This window comes from Aythya fuligula, chromosome 6 (genome assembly GCF_009819795.1).
Source record: "Aythya fuligula isolate bAytFul2 chromosome 6, bAytFul2.pri, whole genome shotgun sequence".
Classification (NCBI taxonomy): domain Eukaryota; kingdom Metazoa; phylum Chordata; class Aves; order Anseriformes; family Anatidae; genus Aythya; species Aythya fuligula.
This window is the reverse complement of record NC_045564.1, coordinates 17,279,342-17,296,821: the sequence shown is the minus strand read 5'-3', so window position 1 is coordinate 17,296,821 and position 17,480 is coordinate 17,279,342. Positions and strand designations below refer to the sequence as shown.

At 38.3% G+C, this 17,480-nt stretch overlaps 1 protein-coding gene across 1 annotated transcript in view; it reads right to left on the bottom strand.

The window, feature by feature from the left end:
• CHN1 (chimerin 1) overlaps window positions 1-17,480 on the bottom strand; it is a 95,871-nt gene that overhangs the window by 45,208 nt on the left and 33,183 nt on the right. Inside the window, exon 6 of the mRNA XM_032189835.1 lies at window positions 3,580-3,868. Coding sequence (XP_032045726.1) covers window positions 3,580-3,868 — 289 coding nt within the window. The remainder of the gene's footprint in view (window positions 1-3,579; window positions 3,869-17,480) is intronic.

Below are 17,480 nucleotides of genomic sequence, written 5' to 3'. Positions count from 1 at the left end.
GCTAGGAGAAGTGCTCTTTAATATTTCATCCTCAAGCCGGAGGTGTGTTCTCTGGCTGCCCAATTTCCTCTACTTGATTTTATGTCAGGAAGTGAAATTATATTCCCACCAGCTGTTCCCCAGTCAGTGCCTGTGTCTCTCTCCTTTCCTTCTTCTGAAAGATTTATTTTTTATACACCACTCACACAGGACTGGGGAACAGTCATAAAGCTTGGATTTGAATTTGAACATCCATTCCTGCAAATCTGGGAATGTATCCTGGCACAGGGTGACCAATGCCCAAGACCCCAGACTTTTTCCTCTGTTTACAGAAGAATGTACAGTGAAAAATTAGAGAAAATCTATCAGTTTTATACCGTAGTCAGGGAAAGATGCATTGACAAATATGGTTCCTTGCAGAAATGTTCTCATCATCCCTGAGCTAACGTTGTAGCACACAGGTTTTTCTATTTGGATGATAGGACAAGGGTGTTTTTTTCCTTGTTGGATTTTGGACAATTTTCTTTGTATTCTTTGTTAGACTTGTCAACATCGATTCAGTGATATTCACTTCATATTGGACAACAGGAATTACTCTTCCATCCCTCTAACCAGAGACAAAGAAAAAATACTTGATCTATTTATCAATGTCCTACAAGAAACCTTTCTTATACCTTGGTAATATTACTCAAATGACTGTTCATAATAAGGTAAGTAGTGCGTGATTATAAATTGAAGTTTTCATGTAAATATCAATAAGAAGCAGCAACCTACACAAGAAGGGTAGAATGACCTTCCAAGCAACTTAGCATAGGATATACACCTTCTTTTTATGTTACCTATAATTTTATCAACAAAAAGTTTATAATTTAGCAGAGAAATCCGGTATTCTATTTAACTACATCCTTGCTGTTATCCTGTTACCTTTTTATAGTAGGGAGGCTTCTAAGAAAGTCAAGACAACTATTTCCTGCCATACAGTATTGGACTCTTGCTTTAAATGCAAATTATGTCATGCAAATATCCACCTCCTGATTTCAGTGTTTTGTATAAAATTAACTGAGACTGGGAAAGTCGCACCAGCTGTGATTCAGCCACAGGGCTCGCAGCCCACCAGCTTGCCACACTCACATTCACCCCTCTGAACCCGAAGCAGCCCTCCCAGCTTGTTGAGGGGGCAGATTTGTTGGGTGTGCAAGTAGCCAAGCCCTGTGGAGAGTGACAGAAGCGCTTGGGAGAGCCCTCCGAGGTCTCTCCCCACCACTCCTATGGTGCACCCTCCATGAGCTATCTGGCAAAGCCATCACATTTTCCCTCCTCCCCACTTCCTACGCCTTACAAAGGAGAGAGGAAGGATTTGGCGAGCCTTAGCTGGACCCTGGGGTTCATTCAAAGTGCTGAGGTTGCTGCCAACACCAGGTTCTGGTCACAGGATTTGCTGGGTGAGGGTGATACTCAGGACTCTCCATGTCATCATCCAGAAGGGGTGCTGAGAGGTGTAAAGGCTGCAAAGATGTGACCTCTGCACCACCCCACAGCAAAAGGGCCACACAGTGCCTTCTCTTTGTAGCCAAGGGCAGTAATCTCAGCTGGTAATGACTTTAAATTAAATTGAAATCTCCAAATTTAACTGCACTGTGATGTCTGCGTGCCCCACTGTGTCCACATCATAAGGCTCCAAGACAAATAAAGTGAAAAGATTCAAAAGCTGGGCTTCAGGCCAGTAAACACCACTGCAATTTAACTACGTTGCAGATGAGGCAACTTGAATTGCTTTTAACTTCCAAACAGTGTGGGATGTTGCAATTACACAGCTAATCTCTGTAAAGGGTTTTCATCTACAATTTCAGCCTGTTAGAGATACTTAATAGTTCTTGAGCTATTAATGAAACATGGTTCAAAACTCTTTGTATACTTCGTTGACATTTCATGCTTTGAGTCTGACATAACTATTCTACAGAAAAAAAAAACACACAACAATATCCTTCAATAATAATCATCAAAATCCCTTTACTACAAACTTATCCATTAGCCTAAAAAATGTGACAGAACAGTCGTGTCATCACTTGAAAGCTACCAAACGCAGCGAGAGTTAATTCTACCAAACACACCTGAAGTGCTGACTTACAGAACTCTTATAGATTTATACCCAGGCTTTGCATTACAGTGAACCCTCCCTGATAACAAGCAAAGAAATCCTTCCGAAACAGCATGCTGCAAGTCAGCAGCTGCCAGAAACTGTCACACCTCTACCACCAGTACTTAGCAGGCAACAAATTGAATATTTCATGTGGTCAGCTAGCACCAGTATGCCTGCCTTGTTAAATGGCTTTGTTAAATGTCTTTTGTTGCATGGTCTGATCGCAGGAGGACAAACAATGAAGATTCGTACTTTAAACTAGTTGGGTGCTTCATCTCTCAGCAAATTCAGTTGGGTCTGGTGCTCCAGAATCTGCTGGAGAAGGATTTGAAGGACCAAAGCTATGACCTTCCCCTCCCTGTGGACTCCACAGGGAGTTTAGTTTCTTTAGGATGGTCACGTATGTTGGGAATCATTAGTGAGACCCTTCCTTCCCTCTCAAGACAAACTGAGATCACAGACATATTTCTGACTGGAAAAACAAACAAATGACCCAAACTGAGGTTAGTATTCCTTGCAAGCCATATAAGCATATTAGATAACTCCTATCATCACTGTGACATTAGTGAGGTAGGGGAGCATCTCAGAGTACTATACATGCATTCACATGTAAGCTTATGTAAGAATACACTTTAAAAAGACTTTCCCATGCTGGCTTTTCAACAAACAAAGTAATTAGTTTAACATGACAGAATTTATATTGTTTTCTTTAAGCTTAGTCTCTATCACATGAATAAATGTTCGGGCAGCTGTTTGGTCTGCCTGATATTTTCCCAACCTCCTTCAATATTCCTGTTGTCACTGCTTCTAAGATTTCTTTGTTGTTCGTTTTTCTCTTTTAATCCAGGACGCAGTCAGTTCTCAGCTGATAACGCAACTCTCTGAAGAGAGCAATCCTTCTTCATAAGTCTGGCTGAGGCCAAAAATAGCTCTGTCAGCTTCTGACAGGCTGAACTTAGCCAAGTGAAATGTTTTAACATTTTATCATCTTAATGAACAGGCTTATTTATAATGTAGACAACTTTACTGTCATTGTATGCAGACTTCTGAAGAGATTATGGAATGCATTTTGTTTGGGGAATAGAGAATATATTAATATTATTTTTTTTGACCAACAGGCACTTGTTTTAGACACTGTAAACAATTTTAAGACAAAATAGCCTATTTGACATAAAGGAGTGACTTAATGGCAACATCTATAATTATGAAAAAAAAATGAAGAAAGGAACCTTACAATGATAAATAACAGATCTCTGAATGAGAAATTTGCAATATGCACAAGTACGATTAAAAAAAAAAACACACACAACTACAACACTAAAATATTACTATTAATGCAATACCGGAAATAATTATGTAGACTAAGTATCTACAGATACTTTTAGGACTTGGGGGGAGGGAATAAAATTACAAAATAAAAAGTCTATCAGAAAAAAGAGTGTGGGTTAACAATTGCTTACCCTCTTTTCTGCTACCTCATCCTCTCCTGTAGACTCTTTGCCATCATGTGCATCTCTCAGGGTTGGCATATGTTTTTTGTGTGCTGGCTCTCTGTTTAAAGTTGTATATCCTATGTGTTCATAAATTGGATTTATTGTCATCTTGGCAATGTATTCTGCTGCCTTGGTTTCAATATAAAGAGTAATCAATCCATCTGTCACCAGGTCATGGATGGACTCAAAACGTTTCTCCCCAACAAAGTGCTTTCCATCGTAGTAGAGTCTGAAGTTTCTGGTTTGACTTCCAAATCTGCCTCAATGAAATGGGAAAGTATTTTTTTTTAAAGAACAGTAAGCAAGAATAAGAAAGAGTAATCAAGCCTTTGCAAACAAATAAAAAAAACCCCACAACTTTATCACTTAAAGCTGCGACTATGCCCTGTGTTCAGTCCAGACGCGACTGAAAAACTCAACTACCACTTAGCACAGATAGGAAGGAGAGATTAACAGCCACAGACAGATAGCCAAATCAGTGACTGTCCCAGAAGGAGCTATTTGTTCTCACATTCTTTTAGCCTCTCTATTATTCTGTGGAAAAACTGAAAATTACTTCACACTCTTCATGGCTTTTTTTAGTACTTTACTACTGCATCGCTGTAGTTAATTTGCCTGGCTCTGATATGAAGAGTTCTCATAACAGAGTCCTCTATTACAGCTGATCAATACGGAGTTTTGATGCAGTCTCAGACCTCTGCACCCCTGCTTTCTTGCAGGAAGAGGCCATTCAGCGCTCAGCTCAGCTTTGGTGCCAACAATTACAGTGAAGCAGAACTGCTGCCAGCAGTGGAGCAGCACAGGACAAAATGGCACAAGGGCAAGCATTCTTTATTCCTGGCTGAAGGCCAAGGACTAACTCTTCAAGCTTTGTACAAAAGTCCTTCTGTGTTATGGTTGTTAAGTCTTGAGCTTCAAGCAAATCTTTGTAACATACAGGACATGTAATGCATAAGCTATCTGATGCTAGCAACTCTGCAGCCTAGGTGGAACAGAATTTTGATAGTCTTTAGGCAACCGTAAGCAAGAACACCAATGCTACCTGAACATTAGCACCTTTTCAAACCCTACTTTGAACCTGTAACAATTTGCTGCCTGAAAGCAATCTCAACTTGTGAGAACACACCAGTGCTTGCGCTCACTTGGCAATAACCAGTGCATTTCCTGCAGAGAAGACGGAGGCAAGGAGCTGCCTTCACAGCTCGCTTCTGGGTCACTCCATGGTCAGAGAGCAGCAAGGCTGGCTCAAGGCATCAGGACGCTTTGTGAGGTCAGATCAGCCAAATGTATGTTAAAAACTGAATTTGAAAGGATGGATTATTTTTATTTCACAATCAAAAACTTCATAGGAGATGTGAAGGAATAAAATAATACGGTGCTTTGCTAAAGTGATTTCTTTTCCATGGGGCACTGCCCAATAGCAGAAAGCATATTATTATACCTTGCCTCAGGTGAAATACATGCATTCTTCCTGCAAATATGGGCAAAATCATTTGTCTTGGGATGTATATTTTTCCTCTGTTTTTCAGAAATGCCAAAGCAAACCATCCCCCCTACCAATAACCTGACAGCCACTGTAATTTTGGGAGCTGCTATTTTTAAAGAAAACTGAAATGTGAAGCAACACACTCCTGGGGGGCTCTCAGGAATCCACATCTGGCTCACTAACGAAAGAGGACACGATGTGTAGAAACTGAAGGGGCATTTTTTTTTAAATGAATTGGTACTTGTATTCACATTTTTAAGCCACACAAATTAGAAGTTCACTGAATCAAACTGAAAAAAACAAAAAACGGGAAAAAGCACTTTTACCCAATGCTAATTTGATCACAAGTTGTAATCCAGAGTGAACACAAGTCATTAAGGGAGTAGAAAGGTAGTGTCCTAACTTACAGCCTAAGTGGTAGGAACTCCTACCTACCCCTCCTGCTCTAAGTTAGGACAAATAAGTGAGGAACTAGGCTATACTAGATTTCACAAGTGGTATGGCAACATAATTAATACAGCAATGTAAATACTTCACTGTACAAAGTGGCAAAAACTAGTCAACTTAGTATGTGGCAAACAAGTTTTCACCATGAGCCATATTCCTTGCACATCCTCCACTGTCAGTAAAGTCAATATGAGCTAAGAGCGCTCAGTACCTCACAGTGCTAAAGTGAGCAACCTTCACTGCATCCTGCCAAAGTCAGTGGGAACATGCACACAGAGAACATACAACGTTAAAATTTGACAAGAAAAACAGAGTGAGTCTGAAGGTGAAAAATAATATATCTAAATGATAACATGCAATACAGTGATTTTTATTAGGAGGTGCATCAGGTGAATTGCTGTTCTTATCGGTAACATATGCTCTGACAGTACTTACAGCAGTTTTATAGAAGCAGAAAGTCACTTATTATTCTTAGCTTTCTCTAAGAGAAAGTATTACACTAATCTTATCAAGGGAAGATAAGGCACAGAAAAGCTCCTCAGGGCGTATCACTACACACGTTGTCTTGATTTCAATAACATCCTTCCAGAGTCTAAAACAAAGCTCTGAAGAACAAGATGGCCAAATGCAGAGAAACACCAAAAGTTTACCCTCTTCCCATCAGGGTCAGAAGGTGGTCCTACCCCAGTAGGTTTTACATTGTACATCCATTCAGATTGCTGCCCATAAAGCAGGATAGTTATTACAAGGAATAGGATTCCCAAAAGAACATCATCTTTATCCCACCACTCCTGACCCCACATTTCAACAAATGTATCTCATAGAAAACATCCCACAGTTTTAATTCTTTAACAGCACCCCATGCCTAAACTCATCCTGTAACCTCAGACTGAAACTTCTTCCTACACGGATCTGGGGAACTGAACATCAATTTCTTTCTGTACATGTGGCCTTCTGAAGGCCACATTCAATGTTCTCAGTTTAAAATACATTAAGATAATTTAACAATTAGTGTTTAAAGGAAAGTATTTAGACAAACAAGTTATTCTAGATCAGTGCCATAATCACATGGAAAAGGTGCTGCAAGGGGTGAAAATTGAATGGTTTGCCTTTATCTGTTTTTCCATTTGTTCCAGATCGAACCACTTTCTCTCTATTCATTCCTTATTGGATATGTTCCGGGGAAACTTATTGTTTTTCAAATTGAGTGGTATTAGCAACAAGCAAGAAAAAAACCTCACACAAATCAATGCACCAACAACCTCTTACAGAGATTGTACCATCAATACCATGTCTAATAATCCTCCATTTTATTTCTTTCAAACTCATTTAAATTTCTGGCCACACAATGATACTATTTTGATCAAATTACAATATAAATGCAAACCTACACATCCATTTGCAAATAATCGATTCAAATTTAATCTTCAGTCCCTTCAGTCTTATTTAATATTATGGTTTAAACTTTTCCATTAGCAGGAATACTTCCTTATGTTTACCTTCTATAACATTACTGCAGCCTAGCTAATTATACATCACCGTGGAAACTAAGTAGAGCCAATATTTGATATTTCAACTTCCTGATAGTCTCTTCCTAGAGGCAAGCATTAGTACCAGCCATTTTTTGTTTAAGAAATAGAAAACAGGGCACAGATAATGTATGTTCTCTTTTGGTTTAAAAAGGGGAACATTAGATGTTTTTCCAAGAAAAAGAGATAGACCTCTGACCCGTCAAACAGTCTCATTGTGTCTATTGTCCATTTGTTTGCAAGCAGCAGGGCTACAGATAAAAGACTTTTCTTATTGCAAGTTGTCTGAAAAGCAATCACTCTGTCTAGTCCCCTCGGTTGCCAGTGGGGCAGAGTGGATAACAACGTGGGAAAACGGATTAAATGGTAGAGCAAATGTGGGTAGTAATAAAGGACTGGGGAGCTGAATTAGGTATCATAGCATGAGAAAGACGGGCTTCAGACTCTGCCACCTACTCTGTATGCAGCATTCATTGATCAAACAAAAGGAAGAAGTGAAGGACTGAGAGCCCATCCACACTTTCTTACCATTTAAGAAGATGGATTTTACAGTCCAAATAAAGACTTGTACAGTAGCTATTCACCTCTTTCACAGGCTATTTTATGATCAGGAGAGTATCTAGCCACAACCTAAAGACAAAGGCATTATATAAAACGCAAAGCTGCTGTGAGACCACTAAGTTAACACCCCACAGGGCTACTCATATCCTCCTAAGTTGTGAGCATCTTCGTACTTGGAGCCGGGAAATATTAAGATCTGTACATGTGCCTGAAGGTCACTTGGGCTCCATCTTCCCTTGGAGAAAGTGTCTTAACACACTTTGAGGCCAGAAGGTAGAAGTCTCGCTTAAAATTAGGTGTCAGAATTTCAGCTATAACTTCTGAAAACTCTCACCCAATACGTAAGACTAGAGTCTTGACACTCCATAAAAAGCTACAGAAATGTAAGCAACGTTGCAACCAGGAATGTCTCCTGATCATGCCGTGTCCACGCAAAAGAAAACAAATGATCCCACAGATCCTCTTTTGGCCATTTTCCTCATCAAAGAAGTACAAGTTTTGCATGCTGCCAAAATCTACAGTTACCCCAGAAGTTCTCTGACTCCTGAGAGAAGCTTATTTTTGGTTTTATTTGTTAATGATTTCTTATGAATTGGCAATATTTCTGAGGACGACCAGAGGACGCTGGGACTTGCCATCTTCCCAGGGTACCTGCCTGAGAAACGGCACCTCCTCCGAAACCTGAAAGTCAGCAGTAGCTTGCAAGAACACAAGATGTGTAAATGAAATACGTTAATTCTTAAAAGTAAAGGTGCATTTTATAAAAAGTGGATACAAAAAATCCCCATTCTCTGATAAAATTGGGAAAAGTGGCAGAGTACTGTGGCCAGAGAGAATTTTCCTGTGCCATTTGGAAGTGCAGTATTTACTGACTGACTTAAGTATAGCTTGATGAATATTAATTAGGTGTAAAGTTATCCCTAAAACCTCACCAGACCCATGGGCTGGGTGAATGTATGATAATTAAGTTTAACCTGGGGAAAAAAAAAAAAAAGTGGCATCCTTCAGAAAAAAAAAATAAAAAAATCTCAGAGTTGGAACTGAAATGTGGCAACCCCACGCCAATATAGAAACAACCTCCAACTCACTTGATCAGGTAAAAAATAAAATAAAAAAATCTGAGCTGGTGCTGCATCATTGACAGTAGCCTCCCAGCAGCCTCTCTCAACTGAGACCAAAGGATGTTTCACTGCATCATTCCCCAGACTTCCTCGTCCAAAAGGGAAACAATATCGTGCAAGGAGAATGCTGCAAACAGCAGGCAGGGAGAACCAGAGCAATGGCACCTTTGTGTAGATGATGAGCAGTGTCAGGGACAACACAAGGGAGAGGCAACTGCTGTAGGGAAACAGCTGCTGAGAACAATGAAGGCTGGAAAGATTATCAACCCTTGGCAATGTAGTGGTGTGCTTTGTAAATAAATCTAATAAAATTAAGAGAAAAAAAAAATGTTTTGTCTCAATGTCTTATCTTTAACAGCTGATTTTAACCATCTCAAATTGTGAACAAAAGTCAGCTGATCAATAAATATGCAGTAAGACCACTTAGCACTTTGGATCACACAATGTTTCTGATGAGTGATAGATCATTTGAAAATAACATTTGGTTTTGAAATGAAGCTCCTGTATGATACATTCTTAGTACTGTGCTTGCATGCCCTATTCCACTTAAACTCAATAAGAAGTCCCTGGGATTGCTGTGATGATTGGATCAGAATCAATACCAATATTTTGGGTAATGTCTACTGCTTTCTGTACCTGACAAAACCTTGGAGTTTCCTGGGAAAAGAATCATTGTGGTTAATGATTAAGACACTTAAGCCTCTTTCTATATATACATACATGGGAAAGCAGCAAGAGCCTAATATATTCTCTTTAAAAGGAAGTATTACTTTAGAAACCTGTTGACATGCATGGAATAAACACCTTCTGGAAATGTTACTAGTGGAAACGTTAGCAACTTTCACAGCTTCACATTAAGCAGATAGTTTTGTTCCTTTAGAGAACATTTTTCAAAATTTTTGTTGTGAATTAATTCTACAGCATGACTCCATGCTACTGAGATCTTTTGTATTCCTTTAAAGCAGAACTGGGCTTTAATTTTTCTAAGCTAAGCTATCAACTCTCATCACTGTCTGCTCAGTAAATTCTAAATGTGCATGCAAATTTTATGCATCCTGAGTATAACATTCTTACTGTAGGTTATACCCAATGTTTTTTTTTTTTTTCTGGTAAATTTAGAAGTAGAACAACATTAGGTCTAGAATGGAAATTTCACTGTAATCATTACAACTGAGAGAGAACTGCCACAACATAATGCTCAAACACAATCATTTTGGTTTGATTTACAATGCTTTTTCCTATGAGGCTTAAGTTACTCATGAGCACCTTAATTCTTTTTGCTGGTACTGACGCTCTCATACTAAAAGTAACTTGCTTTTAATTGATCTTGATAAGACAATATTAATATTTTTATTCAATATATCAAGAAAACATGAGTGCAAGATATCAAGTGAAAACCCAAAGAAATGTCATTATCATTAAATAGCTTTTCAAGTGCAATTAACTTACCAATACTTATGCCATTCTGTTACCCTCCATTATCTGCTAGGATGAAAAAAAGACTACACTTTTCTGGAGAGGGGAGTGGAGAAACATTGCTTTTTTATTGTTCCTACATTGTTTTTGTCTCTAAATATAAACTTCATAGGATATTATTCAAGAACTTGAAGTTTAAATATAAAAAAAAAAAAGGGAGGAGGGGATTATTTTTAAGTTTCCTTTAGATTAAAAATAACTACAGGAAGATTTATTTTCCAGAGAGATTTTGTCAAATCTGATTTGTCTTTAACCACTGTTGATCCTAACCTTCAGAGCAGGCTTACTCAACTTACTTAAAGCTATTACACTATTTGTAACTTACTTAAAAGCTGTTTTCTCAGTGTGTTCTACCTCTGATCTGGTAATCACTCACTTCTTTTTTTTTTTTTTTTTTTAATACAACAGTGAGATTCACCAACTGCTTTCTAAACCGTTTTTTCTTCTAAGCTACATTCCTTAACGAAGAACAGGCATAAATATACAAAATGAAAAGTTCACAAACATTTCTAAAAGGCAAAAAAGGTGAAGCTTTCTTATTGTCATGTGTAACAATGAAACCTATGAAACAATGTTTATATGTATGATAATAAAAGATTCACCAATCCAACAAACTATTAACTGTACAGTCACTTGAACACAACTAAAAAAGCCATAGGTGACTCACTGGCAGCAACAAGTACAATTACTCCTAGGCTAAAAATCTCCATTGAAGCTCTTCTGACACCTATTGCAACGTCTGATGGCTCACAAGACAAAAATCCTTTGTGGAGAAGACTTGTGAAGACTGGACTGTACAGAAAATAAAAGGCGTTTAAGTCCTAAAATAGAATTTTTTCATCTACAGATTTCAGCACCTGCTGCCTCCATTTTCCCACAAAGAAATGGAGTGGTTAAATGAATGGACCACAGTGACAGGTGGTCACCAACATCACAGCACAGCCTCCCTGGTTCTCACACGTGCAGTAACGTGCTGTTAGACGTGCCCAAGCCATGGTGCACACATGCAACCACTGGTACAACCAGGCAGCAAAGAGAACTTGGTCAGAGCCAGGAACCAGTTCTCTGATTTGTAAGGGCACGACAGCGCACAGAGGGAGTCAGCATATGGGGCACTGACTGCATACTGTATTTGTAATGTGACATCTGCATACAGTGCACTGCACATACTGCAAAGAATTTAGGACATTACGTGCTTGACAGTTGTTCAAAGGAGTATAAATTGTCTTGCACAGTAGCTGTTAAAAAATAAAATGCTTTATAGTGGGAAATCTTTTCAAATAAAGTTTCATTTTAATACACCAGACTAAAATCTGTAAACTTTTTATGGGAATGTGTTCAATGTTGTGTTATTTTCAAAACAGCGTTGTGTTGCTAATGAAAAAAAATTAACTGCTCTACATAGGCAACTCCCCTTAATGTCTCTTAACCATGACTACATAAATAAATGATAGAAGAATAGTTTAATTACTATATTGCAGCATTTCCCCATCTATAAGGATTTAGTTCTCTTAGGGTGATGCCTGATCTGCCATTAAAATGCTTTGTGAATTAACAGTGGGAGAGAACAGATGATAAAAACTCATTGTAAAATAATATTCCCACTAAAATTATGTAGCATACCATGGATTTTTCATTTTAATAGGACTCAGTGAAACAGAATAACTTTAAAGATTCCATCCAGCTGGTACCCTAACTGTTTTAAAATGTATGTAATACATACAAACAAATACATGTGCATACCTAGTTTGTGTGTTTAGGTATTGCCTGAAATAACAGAAATTTCTGGGCCACTAGTAGATCAGACCAACAACTTTTCTATTATTACATTCTGGTTTTCTAGAATATAATTTCATCCTTGGCACAACTGCAGCAGTAAGCGGGGCAGACTGTGATTTATTACTGAAACTGTTAGACTCCATTTGCTCAAGTTATAAAAGAAAAAAAAAAAAGCTTGATGCTCTTCCTAGCACCTATGAAAACAGGACGAACTACACTAAACTCAGCAAAGCATAAAAGAGGGAAAAGGAAGAGGAAAAGTGGGACAGAATGTTTATTGCTGTCAGTTCTTTTGGTGTTTGAATAATTCATAAACGTTTTGATGAAAACAATTATGAGATTAAATGACAATATGAGGCTATTGTGTGTTATTTTGAAAACCTATTTCTAAAGCATCCATAGTATCTACAGCTGGAGGACTTTTTATGTTTACTGATGAGGCACAGGAAAAAAGTTGTTTCTCAAAGCACAAAGGTTTATAAATATGTATTTCAAAAGCACACAAAAGCAGAGGCCAACCAAAGGACTAACTTGAAGATAGGCTTCTATCACTTTCTAAGAGCAGTAGAGCAAAAAGACACTCCAGTAGAACCTGTGGATGACAGAAAAGAAATGCATCCTTTTGAAAGGGAAGGAATGGGGGAAAGGAGGATCAAGCAGTATATGCTATGTACACAAATACATAATTTAATTTTCAACCAATTGCATTATAATTTGACATTTTTGCTTCAAGTCTGATAGCACCCAGAAGCTTCAGCCTGGGCAGGCCCTAAGAACAGCACAGTACAATACAGGTTGTTGCTCAGGAGCTCTGACTGAGGGTGGTCTGAGAGATGGGGCACAACTTTCCAGTTCTTTGTCTAGGCTATTTTTAAGAGATCCTAGGCTGATGTACTGAACAAACCTGTGAGACAACACAGGAAAGAAAATACTCTCCCTAACGGAGAAGCAAGTAAAGCATGGAGAACAGAAAAGCTTTGAGCTACGTCATATGTGAAGCCAAGAAGTGAACCCAGACCTGAGCTCCACGATGGTGCCTCACCACAAACCCAAGTGCCTTCGCTGTACACCAGGTTACAATAGATCTTTGTGGCTCAGCAGAAGCTACAGTCAGAGGTGAAGGACATGGCATAAAATGAACCTGAGTTACATGCACTCAATGCAGGCAGCTCTTGGACAAGCTACCAAAAAGTTCACGCCGCTACCAAAGCAGAGAATATTCCTCTGAGAAGTACTGAACTTACACGAGCGGGAGAAAGTCTGCAGCAAGCTGAATTGCCAAAGATAAATTAGACACTCTAGCCAAAAGAAAACAGAGCTGACAACAACAACAGATGGGAAGAGGAGGGAAGGAGAACAGGAACACAGCAAGAAGACATGAACCATAAGGAAAAAAGCATTCTAGTCTGTGGGAAGGCCTAGGTAACCAGTTAATTACTCATTAAGGTTAGTAGCTATTTATTATTATTCTAAATACTTAAGCGAAGACATCTCGGTAGTGCCCAGCTGCACTTACCTAAGACAGCACGCTGGACAGCTCTGTTATTTACTGGTAGTTGAACATTCCACTTTACTGACAAAGTAATAGAGTATATTATTCAGTACAAAATTTTATATAGAAAAATAAACTTCTTTTACATGGAATGTCATTTAAATAGAGGTCCAATTGTTTTATTTCAGAGCATAAAAGCAAGCTCCAAAATTTATCAGCATGCTCCTTTCCCTGGGGCAAGCTCTCGCTCATACAATGTTTCCAGCCAACAGGATGACAGCTTTAGTTTCAGTAGAATTTAAGCCTTCATAAAAGAAATATTTGGCTCTTCACAAGGAAGAAAAAAAAGCCCAGCATATCAGCTGGCATACCTGCTATGTTAGCCTATTAAAATAGCTTTAAGCATGAACCGTTTCCTCCATCTAAAAGAAGCTTTAGATACCTTAGTGGCCAATTTTTGAAACACTCACCTGAATTCTGTGCCTATGGAAGTGTGACGGCCTAAGCCTCTGGGAGAAAGGAGAGTCCTTCCCCGAGACCTTCAGCCTGCCACAGAGGAAGAAGCACTCTTTCATCATTTCACACAGAATAGAGAAAACTGATTAAAATGGGCCAGACTGAAACAAGCATACCCCACAGATATGTTTGGTCAGGTTTTAGAGCAACACTACTTAGCCCAGCTAAGCTTTAAGGTTGTGCGTATGCATGTGTGTGTATATACACACAGACAGTTATGTGGACATAGATTCCCACGTTTCTCAGCTGGGGACCAAGAAATGTTGTGTAAATATCCTAGAAAGGTTCCTAGAAACTGAATTTAGCCCTTGCTACTGCCAATCAATGCCTGGTGCAGAGCTGCAAATTGGGTAAAAAACATACAGCGATAGAAGGATGTACAAAGTTTAGTGTTGAAAAAGGTCTTTGTATTTTTTTTCCTACCAAGTGACATGATGTCAGAATACTGTTACTAAGGGTGAAGGGATGCAGTCAGGTACTGCTTTGCTGGCTTCCCTCTCTCAGACTACTTAGAGATCATCTCTGGATTCAGGATAAGGTATGACCAAATTTTGCTTCATTGATAATTAAAAAAAAATAAATAATGTAATTCAACTACTGCCAATGAAAGTGGTTTCAAACATTTCTCTTTCTCCCATTTCTCTCCTGTGTCCCAGTGTGTACAACTAGGCTTCCTAACAGAATGCAGGCACGCAGTTTTGACCTCTGAAGTCAAGAAGCCTTTTGCAGATGTTGAATTTTAGATGGGTAAGTAATCCCAGGGCAATCAGTGCATATTCTGGAAGAGAACTGCATACGTGTCCCAGAAGAGCCCACTGAAAATGGACAGCATTCAGCTATCAAAGCGACTGTCCTCTGAAATTAAAAAGGTTCATTTGCAGCATTATACTCTAAGAGCCCACCAATTATGACTCCTTTTAAAATATTAGTGGCTAGTTTCTTAATGCAATTTCATAATTTAGGAAGAGAGGGAAAATGTATCAATTTCTTGCACAATACATGCAGTTGGTTGACTAAAATAGGGATTACTAATTTCTGACATTTATTTTGCCTTAAGAATTCTCTCCTGGTGCCATATAATCTTTAATGTGCCCTAGCCCCCAAACATAAAAAAAAAAAAACAACAAAAAAAAAAACATGACTCATAATCACAGCTAACATTATTACCTTTTTTAATCCTGCTGCAGAACCTTATTTCAATTCATTCTCAGTATCACAACAATAGAATTTGCAGGAAGGGAAACCATGGTAACCAACTAAACGTGCTACAGCAGATATCTGCTCAAAAGAACATGCAGTACCATCACACTTCAACGCCTACCGCTAGCACAATCTCTACCCATTTCCTCTTTATCCTCATCCTAATTATTAAACAAGCTCTCAACCACAAAAGGCTACATTGCAAACCATGTCGTATTGTTACTGTCATTTGCTATACGTCCTAGCATTAAGCACTGTACTACTGTTTTGCCACATTTAAAAGCAGATCTAATACCTCCAGGAGTTAATTAGGAATTTTCAGTTTTCATTCATTTGGAACGTCTAATTAACAATAAAATGTATTTTGTATGTTTTATAGTCACAGAGATGTCCTGATATATATGGACACACGTGTATATCTAAAATAATTTTATGATAGTCTTTTTTTTTAAACCTCAGGGATGCAAATTTTTTTCATTAGCATTCTCTAATTAAATAGTAAACATTGGTGATTTCTGTTGTGCTTTATTTTTTTTAATAAGCTGCAAAAAAATGCATTCATGATTAAGTATATGCATTAAAAATAGGGTGCTAATCTGATGCTCTCATTTGTATTTACGTTTCATTCTGTTTCACATGGTGTCTTAACTGATACAATTTCACTGACCTTCTTAGGCTCTGAGCATCCATTTTATCTGAAGGACAGCTTTGAATATTTAACCAAACTCATACATTTAGAAAAAAAAAAAAAATTAAATTATCATTTTCTTTTTCCATAACAACATATTTCTACCTCCATTACAAATTTTGAAAATTTTGTTTTCTGAAAACAAAACCTCTTTTGTTTCAAATTTCAATTTAAAAAGTACTCTACCTTAAAATCATGAAGCAAACTAACTGCACAATAATGGTCAAAAGTGGACAAAAATAGCTCATCAGATGATCAAAATGCAGCTTCTTATGTAAAAGGCAAGCAGATTTTATAGTAACTCACAGGCAACATAACTGAGAAGTTTTTTTGGGGTAAGAATCACTTGCTCTACCTTATTAAAGAAAAATAAATATTCAATATCCGAATTTTGAATTCAGTTAACCATTCCACAGCATTGCACTAAGAACATCCGACTGACTTTGTTAAGCCTGTAAAACCTATTATTTGTCCTGTCCTACATGAGATCATTTAATCTGTGCTAGGCTATGTATGTAGCTATTGCAGCTCAGGAACAAGTCCTTTAGATTTACTAAAGTTAGTTCTATAAAAGCATCAGAGCCTAATGCTCCATAGTGGTCCAAAAAATCATTTGGAAAGGCTTAGAGGACAAAGAAAGAAATCTTCATAGTCCACTTCATCCTGAACAGGATGTGCAGTTCTGGTCCCCTCACCTCCAAAAGATCATCACAGAGTAAGGGAAAGGCACACAGAAAGATGAGAGAGATGATGAGAGGTATGGAACAGCCTCACTACAAAACCTGAATGTATAGCCTAGGGCTCACTGACCTATCAAGAGAAGAATAATGGGGACGTGACTGGCATGGAAAAAGTAAATGGGGATCAATTGTTCACTGTTTCTCGTAATACAAAAACTAGGAAGTGTCAAATGAAATTATGAGATGGAATCCACAAAAAAGGATGCTTTTCCCCATCAAGCATAGTTAAGGCATAGTTAAGGCTACAGATGCACACAGCAAAATCTATGAGAGTTCAAAAATGCATTCAGAATGCTACTATATGAAAAAAAATTCTTTCCATCGAGACCCTGAAAGAGCAGCATCTATAACAGTTCTGCTCAGAAGTCTCTGAACAGCAAATCTTCAGAGATTGAGAGGGCACAGCACACCAGATAACTACTACTATATATTCATCTTGTTTGCATGCTTTTCTTTCAACATCTGCTCTTAAAAGGTATTGGAGAGCAGATACTGGACTGGACTATGTACTGTATCCAGCCCCATGTATTCATAGTCACAGAACTTGCTGATACAGGTACAAAGGTGTATAACTGGGTATAAACTCTTTGCAAACAATTAACCAGATCTCTTCTCAGATCTGCTCCATTTATGATGACTTAAGGTATCCCTTAGAATGAGCTAAAAAAGTGAAATGCAGAAGAGCTGCACTAGGAGCGGGATGGCACCTCAGAGAGCTTCATGCACCAACTGCAGTTGGATTCTGTGCTCTTTGGCTGTAGCTGAGCGCTGCAGCTTCATGTGATTGTCCAATCTGTTCCAGATTTCACAAAAACATGTTTTCATGTCTGTGA